This window comes from Moschus berezovskii, chromosome 7 (assembly GCF_049115385.1).
Source record: "Moschus berezovskii isolate FMDL1 chromosome 7, NW_MosBer_1.0, whole genome shotgun sequence".
Classification (NCBI taxonomy): Eukaryota; Metazoa; Chordata; class Mammalia; order Artiodactyla; family Moschidae; genus Moschus; species Moschus berezovskii.
This window is the reverse complement of record NC_142466.1, coordinates 84,037,784-84,063,650: the sequence shown is the minus strand read 5'-3', so window position 1 is coordinate 84,063,650 and position 25,867 is coordinate 84,037,784. Positions and strand designations below refer to the sequence as shown.

The 25,867-nt window shown below is 39.5% G+C and overlaps 1 protein-coding gene across 2 annotated transcripts in view; it reads left to right on the top strand.

Moving 5' to 3' along the window:
• FRMD3 (FERM domain containing 3) overlaps window positions 1-25,867 on the top strand; it is a 334,605-nt gene that overhangs the window by 148,117 nt on the left and 160,621 nt on the right. For both annotated transcript variants that reach the window (XM_055427347.2, XM_055427346.2), the window contains exon 2: window positions 8,821-8,925. In XM_055427347.2, coding sequence (XP_055283322.2) covers window positions 8,821-8,925 — 105 coding nt within the window. The remainder of the gene's footprint in view (window positions 1-8,820; window positions 8,926-25,867) is intronic.

Here is a 25,867-nt window from a genome sequence, read left to right as displayed (position 1 = left end):
TTTTTGATATTGTGGAAAGGATTGGAATTTGAAAGCTCTGAAATCATTCAGAGGTTCAGTTCAGTGGCTTAGTTGTGTCCAACTCTTCGCAACACCGTGGACTGTAGCACGCCAGGCTTCCCTGTCCATCACCAACTCCCGGAGCACTCATTCAGAGGTGAGTGCCTTTAAAAATTGGGGCACTAAACCCTGAAACAGGAAGAAGAGTAAAAGATGGGGAAGAAAGAACCTTTTGAGTATTGGGCAGTGGTAGAAATTGCTGAGAACAGTGGACACATCAAATATGATTCCCCAAACACTGGAATGGATCTGTGTGCCAGTCAGAAGAGAAACAACCCTCTGACTCAGTGCAGACACACAGTCCATCCTTTAGGATGAAAACTGTGGAACACTGGAGAGATAACTGAGGTGGAAAACACTCAGAAGAAAAAGCAAATAGATGGAACCATTACTGACTAAACCACTCTGCCTGCTCAGTCACCTTGGTCACCCTTCAGAAGACGCCATTCAGGACTTGGGCAGTGGAGTGAATGGCCAACCTGTCCTGGCTGCTTTATCTTCTTGTGAATGCAGTTTTGTTTTATTTCTTCCATAGGGCCCCTTTATCTTCCCCAGCCTTGATACAAGTAAGCTACTAGCTGTGAGGATGGCAGTATATTTCTGTCTCCTCAGAGTGTATAGAGGCTACCACAGAACTGAGGTAGTAGGTTTTGACTCTCTACCGAAGACCTTGGTGGGTCTAGGTGGCCACTTCTGTCTGACCTTTACTTTTAGCCAGATACTCATTTTCAGGCAGTTGTTTTTTTCCCCAGTAAATGTCTGGCTTTGGTATTTGTTTTATTTTCTAGCTTTTAGGTCACTGCTACAGTCATAACTATGCCCTCCCCTCCCCCACATTATAAATATGTATTGTTTACAAAAATGCCTGTAATCAATCTAGCCTATATTTTCCTAGTTATATTAGCCATAATATGCTGATTATTACTATAAAGGAGATAAATATTCAAAATTAGGTCTTCAGCTTCTTGAAACCTTGGTTTTACCTTTTATATTTCTGAAAAGAATAACACAAATGAAAAGCTTTTAATTTCTGTGTAAGAACCACAGATTGAACCATGAGAGATTCCTCTATACTTGTTTTCCTTTAAATTTCTCTTAATTTAAACAGCCTTTATTAAATAAAAATTATTTAAATTGAAAAAATTAAAAAAAACCAGCCTTAATATTACCTCTTTCCTGAGGATGATACAATTTTCTGAATATATGTCACAGCCAGATATTAAATACCAGTTACTGGCTGCAATAGGAAGGAACAATTAACAAAGTGATATATCACTTGCTATTTAAATTCCAATTATAAAAGCTAATTCCTTTCCAACACGATACTCTGTTTTGGTTAAAGCCGTGGTGTCTCCCAAACAAAATGTATGAATTTACACAAATACGGTTGAACTTTTTAAGCATAGATATAAACAGAGCATTTTTTATGTTATTCAATCAAACCATAATCTTTCTTAAATCAACAAATGCTTATTCTTCACAATAGAAGCAGAACTATTTAGTTTGCCAGTTTCTAGTTCTATCTTTCGTTTATCTCCCAATGAAAGTGAATGGATTGAGGCTCTTAATTCATGCAAGAAATGTAACCACCTGTTCCTAGAAGACATGCACCTGTGCATGCTAAGTCACTTCAGTTGTGTCCGACTCTTTGTGACCCCATGGGTTGTAGCCCACCAGGCTCCTCTGTCTGTGGGATTCTCCAGGCAAGAATACTAGAGTGGGTTGCCATGCCCTCCTCTAGGGAAATCTTCCTGACCCAGGGATTGAACCCATGTCTAAGTCTCCTGCGTTGACAGGCAGGTTCTTTACCACTAGCACTACCTGGGAAGCCCAGAAGACATGCTCCTGGCAGCAAACTGAGTATGCGGTTGCTGTTTTGGGCCTCACCATTGTCTAGAAGCCCCATTTGGAGTCTCTAGGTATCCACATGGGAATTGGAGTCTTCCTTCCCAGGTGGAAGACCCAGCAGAGACTGACAAGGCTGTTCTTCCCTATATGTGCAGATGCCGGGGCTGCCCCTTCTCAAGAGCAGCTCCTGCAAGTGAAGAGTTCGAAACAAAAAGGCCCTTTGAACAAGAAACACGCAACCTTTATTACTAGAAAACTAGGTCTGGCAGCCCCACCTCTGTTTATCAGAGAGGGTTCCTAGGGTGCCAGCCCCAAAATGAACTGTTTCCAGCATCCTGGTTTGTGCTTCAGATTCTTCAGACCACTGCCTGTTCCCCTCATCTCAGTGATCCTCCCTACTGTCTGGCCTGTGTTGGGCCCTTCTTCCTTCCAAAGGTCCTAGAACTTCAGTGGCTGGACAGCTTCAGAGGGCAACTCAAAGCTGTGTCCATTGAGGACTTTTCCTGGCTATGAGGATGCTTCTGAGTAGTTAAAGGAAAATTCTTTCAAGGAACCCTTTCAAAAGCCTCTAGTTTGCCTCAGATTAGTTGTAAACACGTTTCTCTAGGGGTTAGAGAAGTGAGGGAGGTGGAAGACTGGGTGATGATATGTGGAAATGTGGTAGATTGCAGGGTTCCCCCACCATAGAAGAGGCAGTGATCCTGAGCTGAGCAAACCTTCATGGCCTACATTCCAAACCCTCTGCCTTTTCAAGAGCAGGCAGCATCCAGATATCATGTGCAGTCTCCCAGTTTAAAGACACAAAAACACCGTGCTGGCCAAATAGAACCTGTTGGTAGATGGACCTAACTCTCTGGTTCTTTAGTCAGTTACCTCTGACTGTGTTTCACATTAGCACTGTCATTCTCCTTGTGCTCTTCTGCTTGGCTCGAGGCACTGGTTTACCTTCTCACCAGATCAACATATTGAGCATGATAAGCAGAAAGATAAATTTGTACTGTCAGAAACAAGGAATTTTGTTGGCATCCTTGGAAGTTCACACTTAGGGTGAGCTTCCTGATTGATGATCTGCAAACACAAGCTCCACTTTCCTTGTAAATAGTTTGGTTTCAAAATGGCTGCAGAAGTTCCAGGCCTCAGGCTTATATGTAACAACATCCCGAGTGAACAGAAAGTCTTTTCCATAAGCTCTTTCAGAAGAGCAAGTGAGAACCATCTCAGAAACATCAGTCAGTTGCTCCTCAGGTCTCAGTTGGCCTAAACTAGGTCATGTGTCTTTTCCTGAACCGATCAGATAAAGGAGGTGAGAAAACCCTTTCACTAACTCAGCTTGAGTCCAGAAGGTAATAGTGGATTATAGTTTCCTGAGACTCATGTTCTTTGTGTCCACCTGTGTTTGCACATAACGTTTATACACATGCTTGTGCATGCCTGAACTGAACAAAATCTGGGTTCTTTTAGGAAAGACAAAGCGGTGTATGAATGCTGGGCAATTAACCTGTTGACATCTATGCTAATATGGTTTGTATTTTATAAAACTGCCTCTCTCTAGATCTGGTATAATGGTCGATAACCCGGTGCTTCTTCCTGCCAGGGTCCAAATTCTAGTAACTGGGGCACTTGATACTGTTCCCTAATCCTCATACCATTGTTTTCTTCTGTCTCTACATGGAGAAAAGGGGGAATATTGCAAATTGGGTTCCTACATCTGCTTAGGCATGTTGGACCTGGGTTTGACACACAAACTTAACTTTTCTGAGTCCATTTAAAAAATCTATGACATGGGGAGAACATGAGTTACCTGATGATCTATCTGTTATTAGGAGATTAAATGTATGTAACACAGTTCTTGGGGTACAGTAAGTGTTCAGTATATAGTAATTATCATTATTAAGTTCATACCTTCATTCCTGAAGTTACCTATTCAAACCCTAAATATTGGTTTATAGCAACACATTAAGTATTTGGGGGGTTGGCACTCTTTTCCTCATTTAACTAATATCTAAAAGGTAGCAAAATGTCTTGAATATATGTATGTATAACTGAATCACTTTGATTTACATGTGAAACTAACATAACATTGTAAATCAACTATATTTCAATAACATTTTTAAAATTTATATAAAAAGGAATTCTTTAGCAAAACAAAAATCTTGACCTGAAGTTTTAGGAATTAGGGATTGAAATCTGCCATACTTTTTCGCTGAAGACAAGCCATGGCTGATTTAGTCAGTGGATTTTTCATGTTCTTGTTCTTTAAGCACAAATATATTGTTGTTTTAACCTTATCATTGAACCAGGGAGTTGAAGTAAATGCATCATCAGCAACTGACGACAAGGAGTTAAGCAAAAAAAAAAAGAGTTCTTTGTCTCTTTGTTCACTTTTTCTCCCATAGAGGCCAGTTCTCAGAAGTGAATCCTATTTCTCTTAACTTTCTTGTATCTTGGCTATGAAACTGGAGACAAAGATTTAAGATTATGATAATTCTTATTATTAGTAGTAATGATATCTTACATTGGTATAGTGCTTTACAGTTTGTAAAAATGCTTTCATGTTTTACAAACCACAGATTTGTAAAGAGATTACAGATTGTGTTTTGCTCATTATTTTTCTCTAATTCCTATCCCAGTGCCTGTTGTATGACAGATGTTTAACAAATATGTGAATGAGCCTCAAATTAACCCGGTGGGGTAGATTTGGGAGTTATCATTGTTATTCCCCTTTCATGCAAGAAGAAACTAAGTCTCAGAGATTTCATGACTTAAGGCTTTCTAGTACAAACATTGGGGTGAGGAGGACAGAGGGATTTTCTGAAAAATAGTCTAGTTTTTGACTGTGAAAATTAGGTTCTTTTCTGATCTGTGAAAGAGAACCCTGAGATAATATGGGATTACTGGAAGAAGTTCAGGGATCACATGCAAAATAAGGATTGTCAAAAAAAATGGACAGAGGAGGTGGAGAGAGGGCCCAGCCTCCTTCACTGTTTGAGGCTCCTGGTATAAAGAGACCCCACACCAAACCCTCAAACATGGCAGCCTGGTTTAGGTCAGTGTATTAAACTCTGGTGAGAAACTAGTACTGGATCTTGTTCCCCCAATCTGATTTTGACCAATACTTGTAGAAAACACAGTCAATAAATTACTGTAATTTCTGTACTTATGATGGCCCAGTAACAAAGATTTTACATTCTAGCAAGTCCGTAGACCACACCTTGACTGGATTAGTTTAGATTTTTCACACACTAAAAATGTGGTAAAGAATCCATTTGCCAATGCAGGAGACGCAAGAGATGTGCTTGTGATCCCTGGGTTGGGAAGATCCCCTGGAGGAGAGCATGGCAACCCACTCCAGTATTCTTGCCTGGAGAATCCCATGGACAGAGAAGCCTGGCAGACTGCAGCCCATGAGGTCACAAAGAGTCAGACATGACTGAGCAACTGAGCATAACGCACACAAAAATGTTAAACAACAATATTTACAATATTTTAGGATAGTCTTTGTAAGTGTCAATTCACAATGCACTGTAGATTGTGTGGACTAGTTTTGGGATGCGAGTTTGTGTATGGTAAACAGATTATTCTTTCAACCCTGAGACTATATAACCTCATTTAGAGATGGCATCAGAAGTCTGATTTCAGGTGCTTTCTTGAGGTGTGGACCATAACATCCTACTGACCTTTGTAGAAGGCCCTGCTCACACATTTGTGCCCTATTGTTCTACATGTGTGAAATGCTGTTGTGATTAATAAATCACAACTTGTGTAACAGCTCTAAGGAAGCTAGTTGATTTTTCTTTACTCTTCAGTTGGTACTAAAAATATAAGTGCTATCTTGTGGGAGAATCAATGAAATTTTGACATTAAAAAGAAGTCTTTATATTAATATTTGAAATCCTTGGTAACCACTTCTCTGTGTAGACCTTGAAGGATTAGGGTGAAAGTCAACTAATTCTACTATGGTTGAAGAATCTCTGAAAATAGGACTAGGTGTCTTGCCCGAGACTCACTGTTAGTTTGCAGAACCTAGGTTTTCCATGAGAGAAAGCAGTGCCTCGTTTTTTGATTCAGTAACACTCAGTGTGCCAGACACTGGCTTAGGTAGACACTAAGAGTGTGAACAATGGCCTCTACTATCAGAAACCTCAGGAGGAAACCAATGGAAGGTCTGAGTCATTCACCAGAGTTCTAGGGGCGAGAGGTGTGGGGTAGAACCAGTGATCACCCCTAAGCTCATTTTCTGAAGTGAGGTGTGTGGGACTGGCCGCTGGACTTCTACACCCTTGCATTACTGATCCGTGGACAAACTTTTCCAACTCTTGATACTGGGCCCAGGTGGCCTTTTTGTTTAGGCAAGTGCTGGGCTTCATGCACAGAAATGAGACTGATTGGAATTTCCATGACTTTAGAGCATTGTCATGCTCTCCAGGCAGGAGTGGAACAGAGCAGAACATGGAGATGTAAACTGGCTTCCTTGACACAAGGAAGCAATACAGAGCATCTCGAGATGAAATTGGCTGACTGCCTGCAGATTCGGTTTCTGTTTCAGATTCTGGGCAGTTTCTGTTCTCTAGGCTGGAAAAGTCTTTGATCTTTCTGACTGAGGAATAGACAATTCACAGGGGAAAATGGGCTTTTTTTTTTTTCTTGAGAAAAAAATGTACTTTCTGGATACAAATACAATTTTTTCACTTTTCCCATATTGGGAAAATTTCTCTAGACCAGTGCTTCTCAAACTTGAATGAGTATATGAATAACCAAGAGATCTTACTGAAGTGTAGGTTAAGTTCACTTGGTCTAGGACAGTGCCTGGAATTCTGTGTTTCCAACAAGCTCCCTCCTAAGTGATGCTGAGTTTGCCACAATATTGCTGGACTGAGAGTGGTGCTCTGAGGAGCAGAGACCTGGAATCTGCGTGGAAGCCTAGACCCATGGGAACTGGCCTTATCTGCTTTGGCAGGAGGCATTGATCCCTGTTTCTGATGAAGTTGTATTATCCAGTCACTGCATTGTCTGCAGTGATGTTTCCTTCTCTCAAGGTTCTTAAGTAGTCAGAGATATTGCTTTAGAGTATATATTGGTTGCTGTGCTTAATCATTAAAAAAATCTTTGTTGTGCTTTGGAGTACTACTTCTTCAGGGCACAATGCTAGCAGTAGCTGTCTTGCACGATCAAGATCTATTCAATCCCCCTTCATTACAAGTCATTGCCTTGATCCACAGGTCTTATGTGTCTTGCATATGTTGGGGGTAGTCCACCATCGTAAATTCTGCTGCGGAGAGCTTGGCAATCTAATCGTAGAATGATGAACTTGTGTTATGTTCAGTGATTTGATCCTGCAGCTGCATCTAAGATGGACAGATTGCAGAATAAATCTTTGAAAGGTACTATATCCATTGATTATATTCTGGACATCAAATTTAGCTGTCATCAGATATAGCTTGTCTTTTGAGCCTCCTGGTTTAAAAACTATTACAGAAATCTATTCATTTTGGCATTTTGTCCCTTTTGAGCTACATCAAATGGGTTCTCTTAGAAAGAAAGAAAAGGTTAAAAGCTCATCCAAATTTATACTCAAAAGTGATTTCAGGAAAATTGAGGCTTCATATCACAGTATGTGCTTATAAGCACTAATGCTTTGTTCAGTGCACTGCATCCCAGGCCAGTGAATGACTTCTTCATCTAGTGGTAGTGGTTTCTAATGAAAAAATAATCATGTAGCATAGACCAAACCAATCTTCCAAAATTGTTTCAAAGTGGATTGGAAGAGTGGCTCACTTAAGCTCTCTGATTTCTTCATTTACTTTTGTAGGTCACATTCCATCCCTGCAACATTCCATGGGTCTGTCAGCGACTTTGAAGCAGAAAGTTATCAAATATCCTGAGGAGGGCTTGGAAGAGCCCTTGCTATTAAGGAGTTTTGTTGTAATGGTATTTATCTTAATCAGATTTAGCTGAAATGTCTCTTACTCATAGAACTTTAGAGGGAAAAAGCATCTAGCCAACTTAGCATCTAGTTCAACCAACTCATTTTACTGATGTGGAGACAGCTGGGAAGTTTGCTCAAGGTCATCCAGACCTGTCTCTGAATCCCAGTCCTGGGCTTCCCCCCAAACCCTGATCTACCCCACGCTTTTGTATGTTGATTTATGGGTGTGACGTCTCTGTGAGGCCTGAGGCAGCATGTTTTCTACCTTCCCTGATGGGAATTGGGGTGGTTCCACTGATACATTCATTGCATTTCCTTACCATATAGACCCTGTGTTCTAGCAGAGTCCCAGTAGGTTCACCAATGCTCTAGAGAGGCAAAAATGACACAGAGCCCAGATTCTGTAGCCTGGTGGTCTAGGTCAAATCCTGCTTTGCTCTGTACATATTTTGTGACTTTGGGCAAGCCACTTAGCCTCTCTTTAGATATAAAATGGGAACCTTCCTTGTAGGGCTATTGTGAAGAGTGAATGAATGAATACTACAGAGCAGTTGGAGCAAGCAGCCAGATGTATAGTATGTGGAATTGTGTGTGGTTTTGCAAACTATGGATCTCTACTAGGCATTGAGCGGTGAAATCAGTGTTCTAAATCATTAATAGCATTCTAGAAAGTAAATTCAGTACTAGAATTAAATAGTCAAGTGTGCTTCATCTATGCAGGGCATTGTTTGGTGTTCTTTTGGTTCCTTTTTTGGTGTCCCTTTGGTTTCATGTGTGTGTGTGTGTGTGTGTGTGTAAAATGGCTCACAGTGTGGAAATGAATTTCTCACTGTGGATTGCACTCAAGAGTTTGGAAGCCCAGCTTCAGAGATTGGAATGAGTGAATTGATTTCTGTACATGCAGCCCTATTGGAGTGAATGAGGCACACGTTAGACATGAATGTACAGGCAAGCTCTGACTGAAACATAACGTGCTTCTTTTGCAGAGGGAGACCAAAGGGCAGTTTCTTATTGACCACATCTGCAACTACTACAGTTTGCTGGAGAAGGACTACTTTGGCATTCGTTATGTGGACCCAGAGAAGCAGCGGGTAAGAATTGACCACCATCTAGATCCATTTTGGGGAGGCACTCAGCCTTTGAGGGTGCTGAATAGGGTCTTCTTAGAGCAATTTTGATGCATTTGATCTAATAATTATTGATCACATGGTTATTGACCAGCCCGGGGCATGTGTATATATATCTGTGTGTGTATAAGAGTATATAAGAGTTTGGCACTGTTCTCACTGGGCTTATTGAGGTAGGGGGAAGGGAAATTTAACCTTAGGCCTTTTCAGAAAGCTGCTCCCACCTGACTGAAGAGAGAATGTTCTAGTGCCTTTTGAACCTAGAGTTTGCCAAAGCTTCTCAGACAGTTGTTACATAAAATCTCATTATAGAGAAAAAGCCACCTTTCACTATAAAAAGCCATTGTTAGAGCAGGGAACAAGGAGGTGATTGCCTGATGGGCACGAGGTTTTCTTTTAGGGTGATGAAAATGTTTGACACTTGATAGAAGTGATAGATAAACACCATTGTGAGTGTTTTAAATACCACCTAAAATGTATACTTTAAAATGTTATGTTAGTGAGTATTGCCTCAATTTAAAAAAAAAAAAAAAACTTTGGCAGATTATGGGTAAAGTTACTTTGAAAAGTGTTAGTTGTTCAGTTGTGTCTGACTCTTTGTGACCCCATGGACTGTAGCCCACTAGGCTCCTCTGTCCATGGGATTCTCCAGGCAGGAATAATGGAATGGGCTGCCACTTCCTCCTTCAGGGGATCTTCCTGAGAATGGGATCGTACCTGGGTCTCCTGCATTACAAGCAGATTCTTTACCATCTGAGCCACCAGAGAAGCCCAAAATTTACTTTGAAAACTTTCTCCTTAAGAGCCACCAAATTTGACAGCCCCCATTGTATTTCTTGGGGTAGAAAATAGCAACCCACTCCAGTATTTCTGCCTGGAGAATCCCATGGACAGAGGAACCTGTCAGGCTACAGTCCATGGGGTCACAGAGAGTCGGACACCACTGAGTAACTGAGCATATTGTATTCCTATTCCTGGACACATGTATCCTTCCTGGCCTCTGTTGGTGCATGAGTAGTCTTGCTTTTTGAGTGGGGGTACCAGTCTAAGAGTGTTCAGGTATGACATCTGCCAAACTCACAGTGATACGTGTCCCTCACATTGAAAAGACCCCAGGAATCTCCATCCCAGCTCCTACCACCTAGGGCTTCTCATTCCTGCATGGGTCCCAGCTATGCGTATAAAGGCCCTGTATCCGCTCCAGTCTCTCTTCTTACCCTGCCCTACTGATAAGCATGGCAGTGTGTGGAGGGATCAGCTGGGGGTGACTACCCTTTTTAATTTGTTCTCCTCCTTACTGGTGGCCCTGGTCACCTTTCTATTTCTTTTTCCCCTCCTCGTTCTTGGTTTTGTGTTTACTGACCTTATAAAGTGAGGGAGAGGCTCACAGTGTATTTTTGTAAAGGAGGAAGATACTGAAGGGATAGATTAGTTTTCTGAAACATGGAGAATCTTATTTGCATTTCAGCAGGACCTCATCTTCTATAAAGGGATATAAGGCAGTGGCTCAGAAGGAGATTTTGGGTTCCTGTAACACTTGCAGGAACCCTTGAATGAACCAAGTATTTACCTAAGTAAGAGGAAGGTATCAGGACACTGTGAGGATGTGGGACTGCAATGAGATCATGGAGGGGATTTGTATGGTGTTTACCGTTGAGTAACAGTGACTCCCAGACTAGCTCTGCAACTAAGTCAGTTTAGGTGCTTGCTAAAATCGGTTAGTATGGACCTTATTCTAGACCTCCTGAATCAGAATTACTGGGACTAGGGCCAGGAATAGGTATTTTAATTCATCTTGATTCTAATTTTGATGCAGCCATCTAGCTTTGACTTCTGACCAGTCTTGGAGACTGTGGCATAAAGACATTCATAGACAATATTTCTTATGGCCTCTGAAGATATTACTCTTGTATGGAGAGAGTTCAAACCTACGTCTCTTGCGTCTCCTGCATTGGCAGGTGGATTCTTTACCACTAGCACCACCTGGGAAGCCCCATGGAGAGAGAAACAGGCTCAAAAACATTGTTTGTTACTTGCCCAAGGCCCTATGGGTAACAAGTGATAAAGTAAGTACTTGAATTTAGAATTATGGTTCAGAGTTCCCCTGGCCACACAGACTGTATGAACAACATCAATCATCTAACCACTGCTGAAAATTATTTTTATACAAAATTAACAGCCTACCTGCAGAAGTAATTCTAGCTACCATTAGTTGAGCATTTATCATATGTAAGGAATTTTATTCATATGGTCTTTAGTCTTCCCCCAGAAGGGGGAAACTGAGGCACAAAGATACAATTACGGTTAGTAATTGTAGAGGAAGAATGGGATTTAAAACCACACTATTTCCATTTTATCTCTCAAGTGAAAATTTGAAACACATCCTAAATTAGGAACCTGTGAATCCTTTTTGTAAAGGGCTATACAGAAAATATTTCCAGCTTTGTGACTGATAAAATTTCTGTTGAAGTTCTTAAGTAATTAAATTCTAATGGAAAGTGGCCATAGACAGTACCTATATTAGTGGATGTGTGTGTGTTCCAGTAAAACTTTTTCTCCAATGAAAGTATTTCACAAAAAAGACAATTGGTCATAGTTTGCTGACCCTTGGCCTAGATAATAACTGGATATCACTTAAATGCATAAGCCTTTTTTGTCCCTCTTAACCCTCTCATTGGGGAGATTCTGGGTAAAACATTAATAAGTAAAGCCTTTCAAATTAGACTCAGATATAAATATGAATGCATGTTCTTAAATATACAGGGATAAATACAGAAATAAATATCTATGTGTATTAAGGTGGAGGGCTAGTATGTATACGTATATTTCCAAGTTCCATCCATGGAGCTGGCTCAGAGGCAATGATACCACAGCAATAATAAGCACACTTAGCTCTCAGATCTTGGCTTCAAATACCAGGTTAATAAAAGGAAGAAGAGCTTCTTGCAGAAATGACTTATTCTATAGCCAGTATAGGGAAATAACAAGGTGAGCCTGTAGCATCATGCAGCACCAGGAAATTAAAAAAAAAAATACTCAAAGAACCAAACTGTAGAGCACTAGGAAAGGCACTGAGCCAGCATGAAAGAACTGCCAATGATCAGAACTGAAACAATGGAAGTGACCAAAACAGTAAAAGTATTGAATTATAATCCATAGAATAAAATAAATATTCACAAGTTCATACTGATATAAATAAATAACCAAATAGATGAATAAAAGGAGAAGTGGTAGCTCTTCCTTACAAAGTTCCAATTAATAAATATAGAGAGAATGAGAGAAATAAAAAGCCATTATTAGAGTGCCAAAATAATAATTGCTGTGGGCAAGATCCATTGAAGAATGCTAAAATTAGTGGACAAAAATTTGAGGAGAATCGAGTTTGAGTGAACTCCGGGAGTTGGTGATGGACAGGGAGGCCTGGTGTGCTGTGATTCATGGGGTCGCAAAGAATCGGACACGACTGAGCGACTGAACTGGACTGAACTGAACTGAACTGAAGATATTTGTGCAGTCTCAAGGTATCCTCTCCCCCAACGCACTTTCAGCTTGGTATTTTTTAATTACAAGAGGAAAAAGAATAACTTTATAGTGGAGAAACTTGGCAGACATCACTTTAACCAAGCAATCAGGATTAACATCAGCAATAAAAAGCCTTACCAAAATCATGGACTCCCAGATTCCAAACACTGAGAAGGGCACTCTTTCTCTGTGGTATTCTTTGCAATAATGCATAATTTCATTCAAATCTTGAGGGAACATCAGACAAACTAAAGCGAGAGACATTCTCCAAAACAGTTCGCCCACACCCTTCAAGAATGTTCAGGTCATGAAGGAAAAGGAAAGATTGGGAAACTCTCACAGATGAGAGAGCTACATCAATTAAGACAATGTGGAATCCTGGACTGGATACTGGAACAGAGAAAAGTGTAGGAGTGGGAAAACTGGTGAACTCCGGGTTAAGTCTGTAGCTTAGTTAATAGTATTGGGTTAATATTAGTTTCTTAATTTTGATAATTGTTCTATGGCTATATAAGATGCTAACACTAGGGAAAGATGAGGCACCTTTTCTGTATGTCTAAAATTATTTTTTTAACTTGAAGTTTCTGGGTTATGTGCTTATTGTTCTTTATATTTTGATGTGGCTTAGCTTAATTTTTAGTGTCCAGGTTCAGGTAGTAGATTAGTGGAAAAAATAAGGGCCACTCCAAAACAAAACCATCTTCTCTGATGTACTCACTAAATTGCTTAGAAGGTTGCCTGAATAGTTCTGTTTTTCCTGTAATTTAACTGTTATTGCATTTTGATTTTTGAGGATGCAATGTGAGTGTAACTTCTACATGGATTGCAGAACAGTTACTATACAAAACTGTTTGAACTTTGTACTCAGAAAGAGGCTTGGACTTTTTACTTAGAAAGATGCTTGGACTTTGTAATCACATGGATGCAAATTAAATCCCATCTCTGTTGGTTAATAAGTGTGATCTTGACCAAGTTATGAGCTTCTCTGAGTCTTTGTCCTGATTGTTAATATAGATAACAACACCTACATATGAAATTGATATGGGAATTAGATATGATATGTAAATAATAAATGATATATATGGAGTACATAGCATGTGTTATTTTTATTATTGATTGTTATTATTACTATTACTATGCATTAGCTGGGCTTGCCAGATGGAGCTAGTGTTAAAGAAATTGCCTACCAATTCAGGAGACATAAGAGACGTGGGTTCAAGCCCTGGGTCGGGAAGGTCCCCTGGAGGATGGCATGGCAGCCCACTCCAGTATTCTTGCCTAGAGAATCCCATGGACAGAAGATCCTGGCAGGCTACAGTCCATAGAGTCACAAAGAGTCAGACATGACTGAAGCGACTTAGCATCGTTGTACACATGCATTAGCTAGGTCTAGGTGAGGCAATTACATGAGGAAATACAGCCATGATTGGCAATTCTAAAACCTAGAAATGTTAATGATAACTTCTTTCAAAGGCAGAATGGCCATTATTATGATCTTTGGGGAGAGAAGAGGGAAGAAGAGAAGCTTGGATAATTAGAAAAGGGCTCAAAGACACAGCGATATGCTGAAATGAGAGTCTTAAGCAGACATTAGTTGACAAACGTTAGTTTGTTTTTTGTTTGTTTGTTTTTAACCAGCTCGTGTGCTTTTTCTCCATGGAAAATATTGAATTATTTAGATAGAAAGCTAATCAAGAAAAAATCAAGTTAGTTAGAAAGGCTGATGTGGAACTTATTCTGTTGTGGGAGTTGGTGGTTTGCCTACAACTCTTCACAATTTGATTTACAGTACACTATTGTGGAATATTAAATATTTAGCACTATTACATTTGGAATACCATATGTTTGACAAGATGTCTTGTGTCCCATATGCTGTGAGAGTGGTGAGGACTGAATCAGTAAATTATGACTACCTTTACTATTTAATAGCAAAGGCCCAGAATTTCCATTATTTTAAACTATTTATGTAAGAAGGGACAAACTGAATACTGGTCAATAAAATCTTCTCTGATGCCCACCACATTTATCTTCTAAAGAACTTATATAATCTTAATTGCCTAAGATTAGGAAGAAAGTGAGTAGTATTCTCCTCATTTACTGAAAGAGAAAGCTGAGACTACAAGTGTGGAAGTCTTGGGAGAAATAATTCCAGGAGAAAAAGATCTTATTTGGCTTATCCAAGTATTTTTTTCTTAAATGCAATCTTTCTACTATTTCTGCTCAGGTGTGGAGGTAACTTCTCTTTGGAAAGATGAAGTTTTGAAATAATTAGTTGGGTTTCATATTTCTAGTTCTGTGGCTTTGATTTGTTATGTCCATCCTCTGGATTTTCCTTCTTACTCTTCCACACTTCCCTTTCCCCCAAACCCAGCTAGGGAAGTCACCCTCACTGCTTTAGAGCTAAGGACGTACCCCAGCCCTAGCCAGCCAGAGGAGGCTAATACCAGGACTTTGATGTAGGTAGTTGGTTTATAGACTTCAGGGAGACTGAACCCAATGCTTTTGATTTTTAACTTGCCTATCTCTAAGCATCTGTTTAACCGACTTACATGAGTGCCATTGACTTTTCTAACTTATGGGATATTCTGAAACATACCCAAGGACAACAAATTTACTTTGTAAAACCACACCTCTGGGGCAGTCTCTGCAAGCATCCTTTTTTTAGGGCATTCTATGTCATGTGGCCACTGGATGTCCTTTCTGATAGGATGACCTAGGAAATCATGGATGCAGGGACATGCTGAACTTCCTCCAAATATAATTACAGCCTTGAGGTTTTTGTGTTGGCAGCCAGAAAGAACTAGTGAGCCTATCAGTGAGTTTTGTTAACAATGGGAAAAGACCTTGCCTATGTTAAAGCAGTTTGCTTTTGTTGGAGGTACCTTTGGGGGAGGACATGGAATGGAAAAAGAAACAGGCCCAGTGATTTGAAATTTCACTCTGGGGATGATGCCAGGAAGCTAGATAGCATTATGTCCCACCAGCTGCTCCTTCCATTGAAAGGCTGCTTTCTGCTCCTGGGGAAATTGCTTCACAGATGCTTGAAACTAGGAATGCGAGGGGTACCTGAGATCTAGGACATCCCTAAACTGAAGAGGAGGGCTGTACTTCTGCCTCAAGTCACTGGTCATGAATTTGTCTGCTTAATGAGTCCTCTTTTTTTAAAATAACATTTTTCAAATTAGAGGATAATTACTTTACAATATTGTGATGGTTTTTGCCTTACATCAACATGAATAGACATTAGGTATACATGTGTCCCCTCCCTCTTGAACCCCCCTCCCATCTCCCTTCCAATCCCACTCCTCTAGGTTGTCACAGAGCAAATGATTCCTTTTTTATTTTTAAGTCTCAGAGGTATCAAAAATCAAGATTACTTGGATGTCTGTTTTAGGAGAGATGTGGACAAGTAACCTGGCTTTGCAGGAAAAGACTTCGGGTATTTAAGTTACAAAGAATACATCACTATCATAACAGCTTGAGAACCAGATATGTTGTCAGTAATTTAACTGTGGTCCATTCCAAGGTATTAACGCTGACGGATTTTGAGAAATTGTCATATTCTTTCAGAAGAAAGCAGAATTTGATGTTTAACTAAAATGACTGCTTGCTGATGACTCTTATCTACATGCACCTGATGTCTTCTCAGAAGGAATGGGATGCCTGATAAAGAGGTTGCAATCTGAAAGTCACTTAGCCAACTGAGGTATCATAATTTTAGTGACAGGGAGGAGCAAACTCATGAACTGGTCATCCGGTTTAGGTCAAAATGCAGAAATAAGGAAGAATTTCTGGGAATATGCAGAGTAGGAAGACCCTGAGCTCACCTTCTTTCATGGGTGCATCATAATTATAACTGTTAAAGGACAGCTATCTATGAAAACAAGCTGATGGAGAAAAGATCTCCCACAATTAAAGATACAAAGAAAGAACCACAACATGACAGGTAGAAGGGGTGGTTACACAGAATGGTCACACCCAGGGGAAGCAATCCAAAAACAGGAGGATAGTCACAATTGTAGGGGTTTTCTTCAAGAAGTGAAGACCCTGAGTCCCATACCAGGTTTCCCAGCCTGGGAGTCTTGCATCAGGAAGATGGTCCCCTTAGAACATCTGGTTTTGAAGATAAACAGGGCTTGCATATGGGAGAGCCAGAGATATGTAGGAAACAGATCCTGCTCTTAAATGGTGCATTTTATATGAGTATAAAATCTCATATACTCCAAATCCCAGTACAGGGGCAGTAATTTGAAAGGATCCTGGGTCATATCCAGTTGCTGATCTTAGAGAGCCTCCTATAGAAGCAGAGGCAATTGGGACTCCTGCTAGGGACCTAGACACTGGTAGCAGCCATTTTGGGAAGCTCATTCTATCACAAGGACAATATATATATTCTATCACAATATTAATATATTGCCAAGCACCATTTTGGAGCCCTTCTCTAACCTATTAGCACTGGGGGCTTACCTGTCTACCAGTGGGCTTGCACCAACCTGGGGACCCTCAAGGTCCTGCAGCTAGTGCCTCAGAACCTGGCCTCTCCCACCACCCCAGACCCTGCAGCCAGATTTCTTGATACCCAGTCCTTCCCACCTACAGGCTCACACCAGCTGCAGGACCCTTTAGGACTCTGCAGAGTCAGCTGTGCTAAGACCTGGCCCTTCCTACCAGTGGGCCAGCAGCCAATGAAGCAGGGCTTGACAGCCAACTGTGCTGGGTACCAGCCTTTCCTATGAGCATGCCCACAATAGACAACTCTGCAATGACAAAAAGTGGGAAAAAGACCTAAACTGACTTTTCTCCATAAGAAGACATACAGATGGCTAAACACATGAAAAGATGCTCAACATTGCTCATTATTAGAGAAATGCAAATCAAAACTATAATGAGATTCCACCTCACACCAGTCAGAATAGCCATCATCAAAAAGTCTACAAAGAATAAATGCTGGAGAGGGTGTGGAGAAAAGGGAACTCCCTTGCATTGCTGGTGGGAATGTAAATCGATTCAGTCACTATGGAAGACAATATGGAGATTCCTTTAAAAACTAGGAATAAAACTACCACATGACCCTGAGGAAACCAAAATTGAAAGACACATGTATCCCCATGTTCATTGCAGCACTATTTACAATAGCTAGAATATGGAAGCAACCTAGATGTCCATTGACAGATGAGTGGATAAAGAAGCTGTGGTATATATATACATTGGAATATTACTCAGCCAAAGAAAGGAATGCATTTGGATCAGTTTTAGTGAGGTGGACAGACCTAGAGCCCATTGTACCAAGTGAAGTACATCAGAAAGAGAAAGATAAATATCATACACTAACACATATGTATGGAATCTGCAAAGATCATACTGATGAATTTAGTTGCAGCACAGCAGTGGAGAAACAGACATAGAGAACAGACTTATGGACACAGGGGAAGGGGAAGAGGGAGATGTATGAAGAAAGTAACATGGAAACTTACAATGCCATATGCAAAATAGATAGCCAATGGAAACTTGCTGTATGACTCAGGAATCTCAAATAGAGGCTCTGTAACAATCTAGTACTCTTGCCTAGAAAATCCCATGGATGGAGGAGCCTGGTAGGCTGCAGTCCGTGGGGTCGCTAAGGGTCGGACACGACTGAGTGACTTCACTTTCACTTTTCACTTTCACACATTGGAGAAGGAAATGGCAACCCACTCCAGTGTTCTTGCCTGGAGAATCCCAGGGAGGTGGGAGCCTGGTGGGCTTCCATCTATGGGGTCACACAGAGTCGGACACGACTGAAGTGACACAGCAGCAGCAGCAGCAACAATCTAGAAGGATGGGATGGAGAGGGAGATGGGAGGGAGGTTGGAGAGGGAGATGGGAGGGAGGTTCAAGAGGGAGGGGGCATATGTATACCTATGGCTGATTCTTGTTGATGTTTTGCAGAAAACAACAGAATTCTGTTGTTAATAAACAGAACAACTATTAAACAATTATAAACAACTATTAAACAATTATAATAAAACAATTATCCTTCAATTAAAAATAAATTAATTTTTAAAAAGTAATTAAATGGGCTAGATGCTCCAATCAAAGGACACAGTGTGGCTGAATGGATTAAAAAATAAGACCAATATATATCCTGTCTACAGGAGTTTCACTTCAGATCTAAACACACTCACACAGACTGAAAGTGAGGGGATGGAAACAAGTATTTGTGCAAATGAAATGAAAAAAAAAAGCTGGAGTAGCAAGACTTCTATCAGACAAAATCAGTTTTAAAACAAAACTATAAGAAGAGACAAAGAGAGATATTACATAATGATCAAATGATCAATCCAAGAAGAATATAGAAGAATTGTAAATATATAGGACTTCCCAAGTCACACTGGTGGTAAAGAATCCACCTGCCAATGCAGGAGACACAAGAGACATTGGTTTGATCCCTGGGTTGGGAAGATCCCCTGGAATATGAAATGGCAACCTGCTCCAGTAGTCTTGCCTGGAAAACTCCACAGATGGAATATTCTAGTGACAACTGAGTGACTGAATTCCACACACATGCACACGCATCCAATAGAGGAGCATCTAAATACATAAATATTAATAGATATATATATAGAGAAATTGACAGTAACACAATAATAGTAGAGGCCTTTAAACACCCAAGTTACATCAATGGACAGATCCAAAATCTATAGGACACAGTGAAAATAATTTCAAGAGGGAATTGTATAGTGATATAAGCCTGCCTCAGGAAACAAGAAAAATCTCAAACAATCAAATTCATATCAATGTATGGCAAAACCAACCAATATAATATTGTAAAATAATTTGCCTCCAATAAAAAAATAAATTAATTACAAAAAAAAATAAATAAATAAAATAAAATATCTAAAGGAACTAGCAAAAGGGCAAGCAAAACTCAAAGTTAGAAGAAGGAAAGAAGTAATAAACATCAAGCAAAACTCAAAGTTAGAAGAAGGAAAGAAATAATAAACATCAGAAGTAAATGAAATAAAGACTAGAAAAGCAGTGAAAAAAATTAATGAAACTAAGAGCTGGTTCTTTGTAAAGATGATAAACCAGACTCATCAAGAAAATAAAAAGAGAGAGCTTAAATAAGTAAAATCAGAAATGAAAGAAGAGAAATTACAGTGGACACCATAGAAATACAAGGGATCATAAGAGCTGGCTGCGAGATGCTACCCTACATCCAAGGTCAGGGGTGGTGGCCAAGAGGAGCTACTCCACATCCAAGGTAAGGAGTACTGGCTGCGCTTTGCTGGAGCAGACGTGAAGAGATACCCCACATCCAATGTAAGAGAAACCCAAGTAAGATGGTAGGTGCTGAGAGAGGATATCGGAGGGCAGACAGACTAAAACCACAATCACAGACAACTATCCAATCTGATAACATGGACCACAGCCTTGTCTAACTCAATGAAACTAAGCCATGCTGTGTGGGGCCACCCAAGATGGACGGGTCATGGTGGAGAAGTCTGAGAGAATGTGGTCCACTGGAGAAAGGAATGGCAAACCACTTCAGTATTCTTGCCTTGAGAACCCAATGAACAGTATGAAAAGGCAAAAAGATAGGACACTGAAAGATGAACTCCCCAGGTCAGTAGGTGCCCAATATGCTACTGGAGATCAGTGGAGAAATAACTCCAGAAACAATAAAGGGATGGAGATAAAGCAAAAACAACACCCAGTTGTGGATGGGACTGGTGATAGAAGCAACGTCCAATGCTGTAAAGAGAAATATTGCATAGGAATCTGGAATGATAGGTCCATGAATCAAGGCAAATTGGAAGTTGTCAAACAGGAGATGGCAAGAGTGAACATTGACATTCTAGGAATCAGCAAACTAAGATGGACTGGAATGTGTGAATTTAACTCAGATGATCATTATATCTACTACTGTGGGCAGGAATCCCTTAGAAGTAATGGAGTAGCCATTATAGTGAACAAAAGAGTCCAAAAATGCAGTACTTGGATGCAATCTGAAAAACGACAGAATGATCTCTGTTCGTTTCCAAGGCAAACCATTCAATATCATGGTAATCCAAATCTATGCCCCCACCAGTAATGCTGAAGAAGATGAAGTTGAATGGTTTTATGAAGACCTACAAGACCTTTTAGAACTAACACCCAAAAAAGATGTCCTTTTCATTATAGAGGAGTGGAATGCAAAAGTAGGAAGTCAAGAAACACCTGGAGTAACAGGCAAATTTGGCCTTGGAGTACAGAATGAAGCAGGGAAAAGGCTAATAGAGCTTTGCCAAGAGAATGCACTGGTCATAGCAAACACCCTCTTCCAATAACACAAGAGAAGACTCCACACATGGACATCACCAGATGGTCAACACTGAAATCAGATTGATTATATTCTTTGCAGCCAAAGATGGAGAAGCTCTATACAGTCAGCAAAAACAAGACAGGGAGCTGACTGTGGCTCAGATCATGAACTCCTTATTGCCAAATTCAGACTTAAATTGAAGAAAGTGGAGAAAACCACTAGACCATTTAGGTATGACCTAAGTCAAATCCCTTATAAGTATACAGTGGAAGTGAGAAATAGATTTAAGGGACTAGATCTGATAGATAGAGTGCCTGATGAACTATGGATGGAGGTTCATGACATTGTACAGGAGACAGGAATCAGGATCATCCCCAATAAAAAGAAATGCAAAAAAGCAAAATGGCTGTCTGAGGAGGCCTTACAAATAGCTGTGAAAAGAAGAGAAGCGAAAAGCAAAGGAGAAAAGGAAAGATATAAGCATCTGAATGCAGAGTTCCAAAGAATAGTAAGGAGAGATAAGAAAGCCTTCCTCAGTGATCAATGCAAAGAAATAGAGGAAAACAACAGAATAGGAAAAACGAGAGATCTCTTCAAGAAAATTAGAGATTCCAAGGGAACATTTCATGCAAAGATGGGCTCGATAAAGGAAAGAAATGGTATGGACCTAACAGAAGCAGAAGATATTAAGAAGAGGTGGCAAGAATACACAGACGAACTGTTCAAAAAAGATCTTCACGACAGAGATAATCACGATGGTGTGATCATTCACACTCACCTAGAGCCAGACATCCTGGAATGTGAAGTCAAGTGGGCCTTAGGAAGCATCACTAGGAACAAAGCTAATGGAGGTGATGGAATTCCAGTTGATCTCTTTCAAATCCTGAAAGATGATGCTGTGAAAGTGCTGTACTCAATATGCCAGCAAATGTGGAAAACTCAGCAGTGGCCACAGGGCTGGAAAAGGTCCGTTTTCATTCCAATCCCAAAGAAAGGCAATGCCAAAGAATGCTCAAACTATGGCACAGTTGCATTCATCTCACATGCTAGTAATGTTCAAAATTCTCACAGCCAGGCTTCAGGAATATGTGAACCGTGAACTTCCAGATGTTCAAGTTAGTTTTAGAAAAGGCAGAGGAACCAGAAATCAAATTGCCTACATCTGCTGGAGCATCAAAAAAAAACAAGAGAATTCCAGAAAAACATTTATTTCTGCTTTATTGACTATGCCAAAGCCTTTGACTATGTGGATCACAATAAACTGTGGAAAATTCTGAAGGAGATGGGAATATCATACCACCTGACCTGCCTCTTGAGACATCGGTATGCAGGTCAGAAAGCAACAGTTAGAACAATAGGACATAGAACAACAGACTGGTTCCAAATAGGAAAAGGAGTATGTCAAGGCTGTATATTGTCATTATTTAACTTATAGGCAGAGTACATCATGAGAAACACTGGGCTGGATGAAGCCCAAGCTGGACTCAGGATTGCTGGGAGAAATATCAATAACCTCAGATATGCAGATGACACCACCTTTAAGGCAGAAAGCGAAGAAGAACTAAAGAGCCTCTTGATAAAAGTGAAAGAGGAGAGTGAAAAAGTTGGCTTGAAGCTCAACATTCAGAAAACAAAGATCATGGCATCCGGTCCTATCACTTCATGACAAATAGATGGGGAGACAGTGGAAACAATGGCTGACTTTATTTTTCTGGGCTCCAAAGTCACTGCTGATGGTGATTACAGCCATGAAATTAAAAGACACTTACTCCTTGGAAGGAAAGTTATGACCAACCTAGATAGCATATTAAAAAGCAGAGACATTACTTTGCCAACAAAGGTCCATCTAGTCAAGGCTATGGTTTTACCAATGGTCCGTATGGATGTGAGAGTTGGACTGTGAAGAAAGCTGAGTGCCGAAGAATTGATGCTTTTGAACTGTGGTGTTGGAGAAGACTCTTGAGAGTCCCTTGGACTGCAAGGAGATCCAGCCAGTCCATCCTAAAGGAGATCAGTCCTGGGTGTTCATTGGAAGGACTGATGCTGAAGCTGAAACTCCAATCCTTTGGCCACCTGATGTGAAGGGTTGACTCATTGGAAAAGACCCTGATGCTGGGAAACATTGAGGGCAGGAGGAGAAGGCAACAACAGAGGATGAGATGGTTGGATGGCATCACCGACTCAATGGACATGGGTTTGGGTAGACTCTGGGAGTTGGTGATGGACAGGGAGGCCTGACATGCGCGGGTCATGGGGTTGCAAAGAGTCGGACACGACTGAGTGACTGGACTGGACTGAACTGAAAAACAATTATATGCCAGCAAAATGGACAACCTGGAATAAATGAATAAATTCCTAGAAATGTACAATTTTCTAACACTGAGTCAGTACGAAATAGCAAATATGAACAGACCAATTATCAATAATGAAAATGAATCAGTAATTAAGAAAAACCTCCCAACAAATAAAAGTCCAGGACCAGATGGATTTTCAGGAGAATTCTACAAAACATTTAACACTTATTCTTCTCAAACTATTCCAAGAAATTGAGGAGAAAGGAATGCTTCTGAACTTATTCTATGAGGCCAGAATCACCCTGATACCAAAACCAGACAGAGTCACCACAAGAAAAAAAATACCAGCCAGTATCATTGATGAACGCAGACTCAAAAATCCTCAACAAAATACTAGCAAACCAAATTCAACAATACATTAAAAGAATCATGTACCACGATCAAGTGGGATTTATGGCAGGAATGCAAGGATTGTTCAATATCTGTAAATCATTGTGATACATCACATTAATAAGTTGAATAATAAAAATTATGTGATCATCCTAATAGATGCAGAAAAAGCTTTGATAAAAGTTCAATTCTATTTATGATAAAAACTCTTAACAAAATGGGTATATTGAGAACATACTTTACATAATAAAGGCCATATATGACAAGCCCATAGCTAACATTGTACTCAGCAGTGAAAAGCTGAAAACTTTTTATTTAAGGGTAGGAACAACACATGGATACTCACTCATCACTTTTATTCAAGTTCTAAGCACATCAGTTGGACAAGAAAAGAAAATAAAAGCAAAGAAAAATGGTAAGGAAGAAGAAAAATATCACTGAATGCAGATGACATGATACTATATATAGAAAATCCCAAAGTCACCACCAAAAAACTACTAGAACTAATAAATGAATTCCTTAAAATTGGAGGATACAAAATTAACATACAGAAATCTGGTGTGTTATTTTAAACTAACAATAAACTATCAGAGATATTAAAAAAACAATCCCATTTACAATTGCATTGAAAAGTATTAAATGCAGAGAAAAAAGTAAAGAGCTAAAAGACCTACATTCAGAAAACTATAAGACATCGGTAAAAGAAATTGAAGACGACACAAACAAATGGAGAGTTATAGTGTTATCATGGATTAGAAGAACTGACATTGTTAAAATGACCATTCTTTCCAAGGTAATCTACAGATTCAGCACAATCCCTATCAAAAAAACAATTACATTTTATACAGAACTAGAGCAAATAATTTTAAAATTTGTATAGAATCAAAAGACACTGAATAGCTAAAGCAATCTCAAGAAAGAACAAAGCTGGAGATATCATGCTCTCATTTCAAATTATAAAGCTATAATAATCAAAACAGTATGGTACTGACATGAAAACAGACACGTAGATCAATGGAACAGATTGGAGATCTCAGAAATAAACCCACATTTATATGGTAAATTAATCTATAACAAATGAGGCAACCATATACAATGGGTAAAAAATAGACTCTTCAATAATGGTGATGGGAAAATTGGACAGCTACATGCAAAGGATTCAAACTGTCCTACTTTTTCACACCGTACACAGAAATAAATTCAAAATGGATTAAAAATTTAAATGTAAGACCTGAAACCATAAAACTCCTAGAAGAAAACATAGGCAATATGCTCTTTGGAATCAATCTTAGCAATTTTTTTTGGATCTGTCTCCTCAGTCAAGGGAAACAAAAGCAAAAATAAACAAATGGGATTGTATTAAACTAAAAAAATTTTGCACAGTGAAGTAAACTGTCAGTGAAATGCAGCCTATTGAATTGGAACATATGTTTGCAAAGATATCCAATAAGCAGATAATATCCAAGATATACAAAGACCTCATACAGCTCAACATCAGAAAAACAAACCAGATTAAAAATTGAGTTGAGGACCTGAATAGACACTTTTCCAAGGAATACATACAGATGGCCAACAGGCACATGAAAAGCTACTCAAAATCATTAATTATCAGAGAAATGCAAATTGAAACCACAGTGAGACATCACCTCACATCTGTTGAAATGACTGTAATCAAAAAGATAACAAACACAGTGTTGATGGGGATATGGAAAAAAGGAATCTCATGCACTGTTGGTGGAGATGTATATCGGTGCAGCCACTATTGAAAACACTAGAGATGCCTCAAAAAGTTACAAGTGAGATTGCCTTATGATTCAGAAGTTTCACTTGTGGGTATTTACTTAAAGAAAACAAAAACACTAATTTGAAAAGATATATATACTCCAGTGTTCATTGACGCACTATTTACAGAAGCAAAGATATGAAAGCAACCTGTGTCCACCAACAGATGAATGGATAAATATGTGATTTTATATATATATATATATAAAATATTAAAAAATAAAATCTTGTCATTTGCAACAATATGGATGGATAAAAGGTATTATGTTAAATGAAATTAGTCAGAGGAAGACAAATAGAACTTGATCTCACTTATTGTAGAATCTAAAAAACAAAACAAAAACAGACCCACAGATACAGAGAATGAACTAGTGTTTGCTGGAGAGGAGAGGGTGGGAGGATGAGTGAAATAAATGAGGGAGATTAAGAGGTACAAACATCTGGTTATAAAATAAACTATGGGAATATAATGTACAGTATGGGGAATATAGTTAATAATATTGCCATAAGTTTGTATGGTGACAGATGGTAACCAGACTTACCATAGTGATATTTTTGTAGTGTATATTTATTGAATTACTATGTTGTGCACTTGAAGTTTTTTAAAAAGGCAGACAAAAAATAAGTAGGGCTG